The 13,315-nt window shown below is 53.8% G+C and overlaps 1 protein-coding gene across 5 annotated transcripts in view; it reads right to left on the bottom strand.

Moving 5' to 3' along the window:
- Dlgap4 (DLG associated protein 4) overlaps window positions 1–13,315 on the bottom strand; it is a 149,299-nt gene that overhangs the window by 58,078 nt on the left and 77,906 nt on the right. For all 5 annotated transcript variants that reach the window (XM_085697142.2, XM_085697139.2, XM_085697141.2 and 2 more), the window contains one exon: window positions 1,165–2,233. In XM_085697142.2, coding sequence (XP_085553268.2) covers window positions 1,165–2,160 — 996 coding nt within the window. In that variant the 5' untranslated portion in view covers window positions 2,161–2,233. The remainder of the gene's footprint in view (window positions 1–1,164; window positions 2,234–13,315) is intronic.

Below are 13,315 nucleotides of genomic sequence, written 5' to 3' on the forward strand. Positions count from 1 at the left end.
CAGCAGGCAGCACAAGCCCCAGGCCCAGAGTCCTCTCCTTGTGTCTTGGACGCATTTCCTACATTGGACCCAGTATGAACTAAAAAAGCAGACTGACAGCCGCAAACTCCCTACATACGTTTGAAAGGTTGCCTAGATTTCAATTTCCTCCAACTGCAAAAGCTTACTCCTCCCCCATAGTCTCACTGTCCCTGGAGTTTTATATAGAATGACAAGAACCTGGGCCTTGTCACACCTTGGAGTTCATCTTTTCATAATGCATTTGATGTGACTTCTTCATGTCAGCCAGGTCTGTGCTTGCACACCCTGGGGACATAGTGCTCACTACTTATAAGAGCAGCCCCCTCCACATGTGAGCTGTACCTGTCACGTCTACCACTGGGCTCTGTTTACACACCCCGCCACGCAGAACCCTGCCCCACTCCACCGTGGAACAGCAATGCTGAAGTCAAGCCTTTGGCTGCTCTCAGACCATGAGGTTTCACTGCGTGAGCGCCACAGTAATTCCCTTATGTGAAAAGGGCAAGATGTGCCCACCCCAGGAGTCAGGCCTCTGGGCTGGTGGCCCTAGGCTGCCCCTCACCCACATTGACCCCCATCTGTTCCTGGTCCTCAGGACCGTAAAGTACTTATTTCTAGCTATGTGGCCCATCTACCCTTTCTGAGCACTTCCTCCCTGCCAGACTCTATCCTGGGCATTGGGTAACACATGGGTGCATCAGATGTGGCCTGTGTCCTCAAGAAGTATCCAGTCTCATGGGAGTGGCAGGAAGCTGACCATTAGAATGCTATGTGTTGGTCCCCCCCACCCCGTGTGTGTGTGTGTGTGCGCGTGCATGTGTGTGTGTGTAATGGTATAGCTTCTCGATCTGTCACCTAAAGGACAGGGGCATACTTCAGTCTCTTCGGGGCCGGGCTCCCAAGGACCTACTTAATACGCCTGTTGAGAACATGAGAGCACAGGGGATTTTCTCATTAACAGGTCCCTCCAACCTCCGACCGCACAGCTGAGCAAAGCAGTGCACAGCATGAAGCAACCTCACCAGTGAATTGTGCTCCAGCTAGGACTCCAAATCACAGCCACCCTGCCTCATCATTCCCCTACCTGCCCCATCCTACCCTATTAACCTCACCCTCACCCTACCAGCCCCACTCTCACCCTACCTGCAGGTAATGATAGGCCAGACCCTGGTGGCAAGACTTGGACTTTAGTAGGCTCTTATCCAAGGTGGCTGAGGTCTTCTGGCAGACCTCATGGGCATGGCTGAGGGTTAGAGTGGACCAGGAACCACGTTTGACATAGTTGGTATCGGTGCCCACTCCGAGGCTGGGACAGGTGGCAGGGGGAACAGGCGGGGGTGGCGGGGCCGTCAGCTCGGTGGCAGTGTTCTTGGTGGTTTTGAGCATGTGTCCACTGATGGTGTTGTAGGCGTGCATGAAGTAACGGGGCTGGGTACGTTCCGGCTGGCGGCCTAGAGTCATCAGCCCTGAGGCAGGGCCACTGCGGAAGGCACCGCCCTCACCGTCCAAGTTGTCGTCTGAACTCCACCAGCCTGAGATGTTGGAGCGGCTTCGCCGTTTGGGCTCCCCAGCCTTGGCCCGTTCCTTGCTTTTGGCCCTCCGGCCTTTCCCGTCCTCCAGGCCACCTTTCTTGTTGCCATTGCCACCCACCTTGCCGGTGGTGCCCTCCATCGAGGGTGCCTTGGTGAAGAAGAGCCTTTGCACAGAGTGGACCAGGTGGCGAATGCGGCCGGGACTCTCACCCCGGGCCTTGGCCTCACCCCGGGGGAACTGAAGGGTGCTGAAACCATCCCGATGGATAGGCAGCTGCTTCTCAAACTGGTCCAGGAGGTTGGCAGGCAGTCGGTTGATCTTAGTAGCCTGGGCATGGCTAGGGAACGGGCTTTCCTCGGGCACCTCAAAGTGAGAGTTGTAGTGGATTCGGGGGAAGGTGCTGCTGGGGGGAGGCAGCTGGTTGTTGAGTGGGAAGAGGCCATCTCCAGGCAGCGTATTTTGCCCAGGGAAGCGGGCTTCCCGGGCAAAGGCCTCTGTCGGCGACAGCAGATAGGGGTTGCGGTCAGGCCCGGCAAAGAGGGGCTCGTGGGGTGGGTCCAGGCTGTCAGACAGATGGCGGGGGCGGCTGTCACCGAGGCCTTTCATGATCCCAGCCCGTGGGGCAGGGGCCGTTGCCCTAGTGGGGTGCCTGGGTCACCTGTCCCAGGCAGCAGCTGTCCTGGGGAGAAAAGACAAAGAGTGGTCAGCTGGTCGACTGGACTGGACTGGGTAGGGCAGGGGGCAGGAGGAGGTGGGCCTGAGGCTGGCTGAAGGCAGGAAGTCTGCCCTTGCCATCACGGGGCCAAGGACAAGAGCTGACATCGAGGCCTGCGCCCTCCGCTCGCTGTCCTCCGTGTGACTGCTGCACACTGGACAGGGGTCCTCGGTCAGAGGGGACAGCAGAGCAGGGCTGTCTCCATGTGCTCAAGGCGACAGCAGTACCTAGCCAAATGTTAAGCAAAGCACTGTCCTCTCAGAGCTGAGCAGAAAGGTGTTCGTGGGAACCTGGAAAGCCAAGTTCTGACCTCGAGTTCTTGGACTCCTCCCACTTCCCCAGCAGAATGTGGGCAAGGAGCTACCTACTCCCATGTTCTTCAAGTCCCCGACTGCCTCAGTGTGAGGTGCCACACACACGCACACCCATCCAAAGCGCTATCCATCCCATCCCCAACAGCCACCCCTTAAGCCTAAGGAGGGTTTCTAGGGAATATCCCACAATGCTTTGGAAGCAGGTGTGAGTCATCTAGACAGGGACTCTCAGGGTCCCGAGTACCCATAGTGCTCTGTGAGGCACTTCCTCTGGTCTCCTCAGCACTCCTTGTCTCAGGCCCTTTCTAGGGCCAGAGAGGCTTCCAAAGAGCAGGGCTACTCAGGGTCTACCTTACCTGTGACCAAAGACAGTGCTGTCCAGATCTACTTTAGCAGAGGAATCTTCATGCCCTGTAAACTCTTTGTCCCTCCCCAGATGTCTAATGACTGTGACCTCTGGGGTGGGTGCTGGAACCACTGATATCAGAAAAGTCAGTGAGCCCACAGACCCACCAATCTTTGCCTAGAACAGAGCACTCAGAGTCAAGAGAGACCCAGCCTTAGAACAAGGGGGTCAGGGCAAAGCCTCGCAAGAGAGTGGCCAATGGATGGAGTCACTGTGACTCACTTTGTCCATCTGTAAAATGGGGCAGTTGGACTAGCAGATTCCCAAGACCATCCTGAAAACACCAGTCCCAAACTTAGCCACATCCCTCTCCATTTCTGGGCCTCTTCTTGGTTGCATCATGGAGATTAGCCAGGTTTCTAGGCCCTAGGCTCCATGAGTCCTGCTCAGAGGAGCCTCAAGGCTTGATCTGGCCTGTACTTGGGGTACACAGGCACCCAGGCTATCCCTGAAGCCGAGTACGGTGGGCTCGCAAATGCACCCGAGTCCTCTGCTGATGCGATGCAGTTAAGGATCTGCGATGAAGAGAGGATCAGAACCCGATCCCGGGGAGAGTCAGAAGAAATAGAGGTCACCACCATGGCCAGCTGTGAACCAGGGAGGGCAACCTCTGGAGGGCAGATGTAGCCCAGGTTGGCCTCAGTCTCACTACTCTCCTACCCTAGGCTCTTGAGTGCTGGGAGCTCAAGCACACACCACTACGCCTGCTTCTCACTGTGGTTTTTCCTCACACACAGTGACGACGAGCATCCGTCACGGTGATTCTGAGCCGTTCCTCTGCTTTCTTTGCAGAAATGTCTACTGATGTCCTCTGAGTACCACTGAGACCTTAAGCCCTTATCAGATACGCGGCTTGCAAATATTATCTCCCATTCTGGTTTTTTTTTTTTTTGAGACCTGTTTATTTTTGTTTTATGTATACGAGTATTTTCCCTGTATGTATGTCTGTGTACCATGTGCATGCCTGGTGCCCAAGGAGTCCAGAAGAGGGCATTAGATCTTCTGAAACTAGAGCTACAAACGGTTTTGAGCCACTAAGTGGGTTCTGGGAATCAAACCCAGGTCTCCTAGGTTGTTTCTTCCCCCCAGAGACAGGGTTTCTCTGTGTAACAGCTCTGGCTGTCCTGTCACTCTGTAGACCAGTTTGGCCTCAAACTCAGAGATCCGGCTGCGCCACCACTGCCCGGCTTCTCTCCTGGGTTTTTGGGGAGTTTTCCTTCTCTCCAGTTCTGGTCATGCTTTGCCAGCACTGGTCTTCCTCCCCCAGCATGGCAGCTCGCTAGTGCTCATGACCTCCCGGAAGACAGGCCAGGTTCTCCCCACCCGAGCAGAGGAATGAGAAACCCCCGTATCCCAGGCTCACCACCATGCCTGGCTTCTTGCTATGGCCATGGTGTGTTCTGGTGGCCCCGTGTCCTTCTGCACTGACTGCTTCGGCTCCAGCTGCCAAGAGCACCAGCTGCTGACAGTTCACAGCCAAGTCCCCACTACAAATCGCTCTAAGTCAGACGGAAATCCTTGCAGGGCTCCACTCTGTCCCCAGGGGCAGCCTGAATCTAACAACTGGTCACCACGGCAATGCCCTTGTCTCTGTCCCAGACACCCTCCAGGGTCTTATTCAATGCTCCCCGTGGGATCAACAGAGCCACAACTGGGATTGCCCTGAGGTCCAACTCTTCCCTCGACCTGATTCTGTGTGCTGGCCTTCCTAGAGACTCCCAGGGAACACCCACACCATCGGGCACCTTGATTTCCTGTGGACCCTGACATAATCTCACATCAGTGTGTCCCTGAGGAAGGCCACCTCACAATGGGGCACTGGCGTTGACTAAATCAGCTCCCTGAGCTGTTTCCTCCTCAGTGGCACCAGGAGGAAGCCTAGGTTATGAGATTACGACGAGGGCTGGCTGTGATAACATTAGTCACACCATCACCGTTCCACACCCTCCACCTCGCCATTCACTGTGCTCCTGTGGGCAGGCCACGCCTCGTGGTCTAGGATGCTTCCAGTACAACGGAGTGTTGGCATACAGCTGAAATGGATTCGAATCCTGGGTCTGCTTTCTCTTACTGTGACCTCAGGCTGACCTCCTCTCTCTAAAACAGCAGGGGTTTGGGTGCTGACGGTCTGAGTGTCTGCTCAGAGTCTTTCAGTCAGGGCTCTGGGTTTGCCACATGCCAGCCCCCCAGCAGCCCAGAGCCCAGGGGTGGCAGAGCTTCACTGTAGGGAGGTTTAAAATAGGCACCCGTGGCCTTGCAGGGGAGGCAGCTGGCTGCTGTGTGCCGCCTTTCTCAATGAGCTATACTTAGGCCCATCCGGGTGCCCATAATTGCCTCTCATTAATATAAGCCTCATTGCCTTCATGGAAACTCAGGGGAAGGAGACACTGCTGCCTTGGGGAGCCCTCTGGGCTCTGTGGTGCTTCCATGGCTTCAGTCACCACCCGCTACCAGCCACCAGCCACAGAATGGGCCCTTCCTGCCTTGCCATACCTCAGCCTGGAGCCCGCGAGCATAAGGGAGCTACATGGGGATGAGACCAGGGACAGAACCCAGCCTGACTCCTCCAGAAGCAAAAGTTACCGGAATACATCATTCCCTCATCCAGAATGTTTTGTAGATCTCTCTTCCCTGCTCATAGCAAAACCACACCCACACTGACTGAACCTCTAACCATTCAGCCATTCCCCACTCTGCCCCTCTGGACCTCACGTCCCTCACTGACTCTTGTGAAGCATGTATCTGCAGCCCCTACGAGAGCTGGCTCCACGGCTGCATTAAGACAGGGAGGAGCTTAACAACGGGTGGTAAGTCCTACTCACTGCTGAGACCTGATGGTAAGGCAGACAAGGAGGCAACTGGGGGACTGAGGGTGTGAGCTGAGCGATGCGATGCTAGAAGTGAGCGTGGCTGAGCCACCACACACTCTGGGGACATTCACAGCGGGCCACGGAGCACACAGTCCCGGGTTAGCTCTCTGGAGACGTGCTGTGTGAGAGGGAAGATGGTTCTTCATGGCCGCCAGGGCTTTGGTGCTGCTGGTGTGGCGGTGTCTCGGGATATCCTCCCTCCTGTGCTCCCACCTCTGCCCCTGCCATCTGAGCTGAGTCCAGGAACTGAATTAATGTTACTTCTCCACACACTCTGTCGTTGCTGATATCCTAGTGTGGCCCTTCTACACTTTGGTCCTCAACCCACTGTGCCCTTTGGACTCCGGCCACCTAACTGCTTCCTCAGTGTCTTGCTCTGCATGTTGGACAGACCCCCTGCTCCTCCTACCAGCTCGAGTCAGAAACCAGGACATGCTGTTCTCCGCTCATTTCAATGGGCTCAAGAGAAAATGTTTTTTTTTTAATGTTTATTTAATATTTATTTATTTATTTTGTATACAACATTCTGTCTACATGTATGCCTGCAGGCCAGAAGAGGGCACCAGACCTCATTACAGATGGTTGTGAGCCACCATGTGGTTGCTGGGAATTGAATTCAGGACTTTTGGAAGAGCAGGCAATGCTCTTAACCACTGAGCCATCTCTTCAGCCTGAGAAAATGTTTCTTCAACAGTTGTGTCTTCACCATGTCCCCAGAGTCCCGCCTTTTCACGGTGTCCCCAGAGTCCCGCCTTTTCACGGTGTCCCCGGAGTCCCGCCTTTTCACGGTGTCCCCAGAGTCCCGCCTTTTCACCTCCACAGCCCTGCCTGGCTCAACTGCCACTGCTTCAGACAGGCAAATCTTGGTCCCCAAAAAAGTTATTTTTATTTTATATGTCTGGGTGTTTTGTCTGAATGTATGTCTGTGCATCGTGTGTGTGTGTGTGTGTGTGTGTGTGTGTGTGTATTTGTGTGTGTTGCCTATGGAGACCAGATGAGGGAACGGGATCTCCTGGAACTGTAGTTGCAGACAGTTCTGAACTTCTGTATGGGTGCTGAGAATTGAAACCAGGTCCTCTGAGAGAGTAGCTAGTGCTCTTAACCACTGAGCCATCTCTCCACCTATATATTTTTAAAGTCCAGGTCTCATCTATACAGTCCAGGTTGACCTTGAACTCAGGAGTTTTACCACATCCCCTCTAGCACTGGAGTCAGGGATGAGCCACCGGGCCAGGATTCAGATCCCTTCCAAGACTCCTTGGGCCCCAGACAGGATGCCAGTTTGCCTGCCTTCTGGTCTATTCCTGCCTTCCCCAAGGGCTCTTCATTCTAGCCCTGGGTGTGGGTAATTTGATTTCCTCCCCCTTTCCCTGCCTGGTCCTGTCTGAAATGCTCTGCCTATCTGCTATAAGATCTTCCTTGACTTCCTTCAAGGCCAGGTCCCCAGGCCACCTGCACAGACAGACCATCTCTAACCACACCACCCGGAGCCCCTCTCCGCTGTGCCACCAGATACATCATTCCTCTGCCGGAACACCAGCGTCACTGTCCTTTCTGTGTCACCAGCCCTCTGCCTAGAGCCTGGAGACAGCAGGTAAGAGGGCTGAGGTGAAAGAACGGCAGGAAGTCTTGGGACACCATGAAATGAATCAGGAACCCAGGCAGATCGTGGTAGGGAGTGCCCGCTGCGTAGCGAATGCTGCGCTGGGGGTGTTCTTCAGTCCCTGCTACCAACTTTCTGGTCAAACATACCCGTGTGACCCCACCTCCTATCACATTCTCCTGGGTGTCCCAGGTCACTAACAGGATATTGTGGCAGTGACACTATCTGGCTTCTCCCACCAGGTTGGGAAAGGCAAGGCAGCATCTGCTTTACCCTTTTGGCAAGCTGGCTGACTGCTGAGCCCCGAGCCAGTCTGGTAGGAGCTGAGACCTGCCAAAGTGACATGATGCAGCTCTCCGAGGGACGTAGGCAAGAGCCAGGCTGCAAGGCTACTCGCGACCTTCAGAATCTGCGTGCCATCATACAGGTTTACTGTATTGCCGACTCTGAAATGGTCTGTCACGCAGACACTTATGTTAGAGGAGGAAACAGCTCTGGTGGCTCGAGTCCCAAGCTAGGAGGAGGGCAGCGGGGTGTGGCTTCTATGCCTGCATTTGCTATTGCCCACCGAAGTGGGATCCCAGGCTCCAACTCCCTTCTCACAGCTACGTGATCCGGACTAGTGCCAGGTCCCACGTGTTTCCTGCTGAGTCCGTGTCCATAGCAACTGTCTGAAAAGTGTGACATTCAATCAACCAGTTGTTTGGTGGACAAGACTGAGGGAAGGGCTGCTAGGATGCATGGCTCTCAGTGTCCCCACAGAAGGCCCTGGCCTCTCTGAGACAGTCATAGAGGGACGTCTGGCTTTCCTGGGAGTGAGCTCTGTGCAATGGCCCAGGACGTGGATACTGGGACCCTAGGATGAGGCGCTTGGTGCCAGCAGGGCCCTAGTGTGACCGAATCCCATCCAACTTTGCCTGGCCTCTGGTGAGATGTTAGAGGTCATGTGGGGGCCCATGCTCAGCCCCCATCTTTTCACAGATGACTAAAAGACAAGGAGATAGCAGTAGGAGCTGTAAGCCCCTACATACACGGAACACAGGCACAGCGAGGCAACATGAGACATCCTTGGGAAACCCTAGACAGAATTCCTTTACTTGGTTCCTCTAAATGGATCTCAGGTCTTTTCTCACTCTCTGGCTCAACTCCAGCCTCTTTGTGCTGATTCAGTCACTCTAATCTCATTAGCATTTCTCCAGTGCCCTAGTCTTCCTGGCCACAGGACCTTTATCCATACAATACTGCGGTTTCCCTCTCAGCTCTTCTCATACTGGGCTGCTAGTACTGCTTCAAGTTCCCATTCAAGCATCACCTCCTCAGAGACCCTCCCTGACTGAAAGCTAGGAAGGATGCTCTACTTCGTCCTGTCCTCTCTTTCTCCACCCTTAATGATTTCAAAACACTCAAAACGCTCCCCAGGCACCTCTGGTTATTTTTCAAAGTGGCTTATGTTTTTAGTGTTTCTCTCTCATGCAACAAAAGGGAAGGGAACACACCTGTGTTGTCTCTGGAGCTGAGCACAAAGCAAGCTCAGGACAGGATACAGTGAAAAGCTGCTAAAAGCATGAGGAATTCAGATGGGGTAGAGCTCTGGGGAACGGGCTGTGGGGAGAGCTGGGCTGCTCACTGGGAGAGAAAAGAGTTAAAGTCAAAAAAATCCACCCTGGGGTGGATGCTCCTCGGCCTTTGGGAAGGGCTGGGGTTAGGAAGCTCAGGGGTCACCATGGAAACAGCTCTTGAGCTGAGCAGGGGCTCATCATCTTCCTTTGCCTGTCAGCCCTCAGTTGCCACAGTGAAGTATTTGTTGTGCTTATGGAGGCCATGACACTGGTGCTGGCTGACTTGCTGCAGGTCACCTCTCCTACCCCAATTTTCTGTTTGACAATGAAGGTGATGATCTCAGCCAAGAGGAGCCTGTGTGGGCAGTGGGACAAAGGCAGGCAAGAACAGGTTCTGAGTGCCATCCTACCGAGGTGTGGATCTCACCTTGTCCCACTAACCACACAGAAGCACCTCTCAAGGCCATAGTCTCCTCACCCACAAGGTATGGACTCTTGCTGCATGGTGGAGCATTATTCTGCCATCCAAAGAGAAGGAGTCCCGACACTTAGCCACAGAGGGCACAGAGCCTGAGAAAAGTCAGGCACGCGACACATAATTTCCTGGGCCGAGCAAGCTTGGAGAACAAAAGGCAGCTTTGTGACTGCCAAGGGCTGGGAAGGGGCACTGGGGATTGATGCCTTAATGGTTGTGAGGCTGGTAGGGGTTCAGGAGGAACTCTGGAATGGAGGTGCTGATGGCTGGTCTGCTCTGGGAGCACGCTCCAGGCCACCACTTAGGGTGAGGCTGCTTGAGAGGCTGGACTTGGAAATTCAGTGTCTGCCTGGACTACGGTTAAGCTCAAAGCCAACCTGAACAACTTGGTGAGACTCCGTCTTAAAACAGAAAGTTAGAAAGAAGGCTATGATCGGTGTAGGTGAGATGGGCTGGAGCACAGCCCGATGGCAGTTGTGCAGTCCTGAGGACCAGAGTTCAGATCCCAGCACCCATGTAACAAGCTGGGCATCTTGGAAATGCATAAAACTCCAACTCTAAAGGCCTCTCTGGCCTCCTCAGACACACACACACACACACACACACACACACACACACACACACACTGAGGAATTGGTATGTTTTATGTGTATCCTAGCTCAGCTTACAAATATATCTCCCTATCCCCAAAGGGTATCTGTGAGCCTCAGGAAGAGTATAAATGCAGAACACCCCATAAAGTCTCAGCAGGCCCCAACAGAAAGGAGCTGAGTAGCTGCAGGAAGCCCACAGTCCTGCAGGTCAGCTCTTCTGAAGTGTGCTCTCCCCTGCCTCCTGCACGTCCACAGCAAATGGCACACACAGTAGGACTCTGACAACAGCCCTGCGAGTAGGTCTTTGAGTTGTGTCTCCAGAGAGTGAACTGGGACACAGAAAAAGGACCTGTACACGGTCACACAGAGAAGGGCTAGGATTCGAACCCAGGTACTCCAGTTCTGCTGTCCACGCTCCTCATGCTGCCTCTCGGCTTTCTAATTTGCTACCACCTCCCAAAGCCTCTGGTTGGTGCTGTGCTCAGGGGAACACTATCTCTTACTTTCCAGCGGGACTTCACCAGGCTGGCCTGCAGGGTCTGCAAAAGGTGGTACAGGGGCATGCTGACCTGCTGTCTGGCTGAGAGCTCTGGCTAGGAGTAGGCGGACCCTGGAGGCTTGTTTCATTCTAGCCCCCGCTGAGGGACCATCCTGGAAGGTCAAGCTGGCAAACAGAACAAAATGGTCAGAGTGTAGCCATTGCCAGCACATTTAATTCAATTCCTCCAGCCTTTATGGGGCCTGCTCTGACTCACACAGTCCCAGCCTTCAAGCCTGTGGTCAAGTGCAGGAGGCAGAAATACTCACAACAATTAGATGGCACATAAAAACACATCCCGGGAAGTGTCAAAGCCAGAGACACAGCCCAGTGTGGGGAAAGATTAGCACTCACTGAGGCAACAGGAGGGCTCCCTAGAAGAGATGCGGCACAACCAGATCTTTGAGGGTCAGTAAGGTCCATCGTGTGTGTACATGTATGTAGGTGTTTTATGTGTATGAAGGCTAGAGGTTAACCTCACGTTCCTCAACTTGTTTTGTTTCTGAGACAGGGTCTCTGACAGGCTTGGACCTCGCCAAGCACACTAGGCTGGCTCAGCAGCAAGCCTCAAGGATCTACTGGACCTCTGTCTCCCCAGTGCTGGGATTACAAGTGTGGCCTTTACACAGGCTCTGAGGACCAAACCCAGGTTCACATGCTCACATAGCGAGCATTTCACTGCCTGAGCTATCTTCCCAGACCAAGTAAGATTTCACTAGAGGAGCGTACGAGGAAGCTGCTTCTTCTGTCTAGTTTTATGTTTTGAGATAGGATCTCTCTATGTAGCCCAGGCTGGTCTGGAACTCACGATCTCCCTACTTCAGGGTGCTGAGCACTGGGATTACAGGTGTGTACCACCCTGCCTGCTATGGGAGGAAATATCATGAAAGTGAAAAGCACAGACAAATCACAGTCAAAGGAGCCAGGTGCTGGGAATACAGAGGGTCTACAGGTTGTCCCAGGGGTTGGGGGCTAAAGAAACAGTCCCCTGAAGTCAGATCATGGAGGGCCTTGATCTCAGCTCCTCATCACACTCTGCACCCTCAGACTGCCTCGCAGAAGAGCATCCAGGGGTCAAGAGTAAAGTATTTGTCATGTCAGCTCAAGGACCTGAATCTGATCCCCTGAATCCACACTTCTAAAAAGCTGGGCAGCAGCGCACATCTTCCATCCTAATGCTGGGAATGAGACAGGAAAATCTCTGAGCTCACTGGCCAGGCTGGCCTAAATCAGAAGGCCTCGGCCAGTGAGAGACACTGTGTGAGAAAGCAAGGTTGACCGCTGACCTCCACTTGCATGTGGACCCCAAAGCCATGGATGCAACACACCAGAGATTTCTGCTACCTAGGCATGGTGCCTGCCCCCAAAGGAAATCCACAGCCCACCCCAGTGTCTCTGGGGACTCTGGGTGACCATAGCCTCTGCTGCCTCTATACCATGAGGTCCCACAGATGACTCTGGCTTTAACCACTGGCCTTCAGGGGCTGAGAAACCACCATATCCAACCCATGTACACTGGGGAAACTGAGGCTTGGCAGGAATACTTGGCACTCAGAGATGCAGTTAAGGTTTCATTGTCCAATCCTGTGCCAGCCTCCACTGGGTCTCATGCCCTGTGCTTAACCCTGTTCTAGTCCGCCCCCTCCTGGCAGACAGTGAGACTGATGTGCCAGCCCCTGAGATGACAGCACCTGTTTCCACGCTGGTCATCAAGACAGGCAGGTGCCAGGCTGCTATCTCGGTCTTTCTCTCTGTGGGGAAGAAGGTGCCATCTCAGACAGCCCTGTGACCCTGCTGCCACCCCGCAAGTGAGCTTGGAAGCAGACCCTCCAGCCCCCATGTCCCCTTCAGGGGACCACAGCCTATCAGGAGGCCCTGATCCAGAACTGTCTAGTCAAACTGCTCTGAAATCCCAGAACCACAGAAGCCAAGAGGTAAGAAATATTTACCGGATGGGAAATCACGCAGCAGTAGAGAGTCACTTCCTGTCTCTGGAAAAGAAGTGAGTTCCGCTTGAGTGCTCTAGAGACGGTGGCTCAGTACTTCCAGAGAGGTTGGCTCCACCTCTAGGCGCTCAGCCTCTCTGTCTCCTGAGGATTCCCTGGAAGTCCTGGCTTGGCCCTCTGGGATTATAGAGGACAGAATTTCCCTCTATACAGGGCGAGTCATACAAAAACTGCATCCTGGTATGGTTTGAATGTCTGTGCCCTCCAATAGTCATTGGAATGGAATGGAATTGCCACTGTAATGGTACTGGGAGTAGGACCTAAGACTAGACCCCTTTTGTGGCTTGCCCTTGCCCCCTCTCCCCCGCCCCACTTCATTCCTCCTTCCACCATTTTAGGACACACCAAGAAGACCCTAACCAGAGGTTGGCTTTTGGACACTGAACTTATCTCCCACAACAGTGAGCCAATACATTTCTGATCATTGGAAATTACCTAGACTGGGGCTAGGGTTGTAGCTCAGTTGGTAAAGTGCTTGCCCAGCATGCACAAATCCCTGGGTTTTAGTCCAGCACTATAATAAAGGTGTGGTTATTCATGCCTGCAATCCCAACACTCCCAAAGTGAAGGCAGCAGGACCTCAAATTCATGGCCAATATGGGCTACATAGTAAGCCCCTGTCTCAAGGGCTGGGGATGTATTTCAGTGGTAGAGTCCTTGCCTAGCATGTAGAAAAGTCCTG

This window comes from Myodes glareolus, chromosome 10 (assembly GCF_982192425.1).
Source record: "Myodes glareolus chromosome 10, mMyoGla1.1, whole genome shotgun sequence".
Classification (NCBI taxonomy): Eukaryota; Metazoa; Chordata; class Mammalia; order Rodentia; family Cricetidae; genus Myodes; species Myodes glareolus.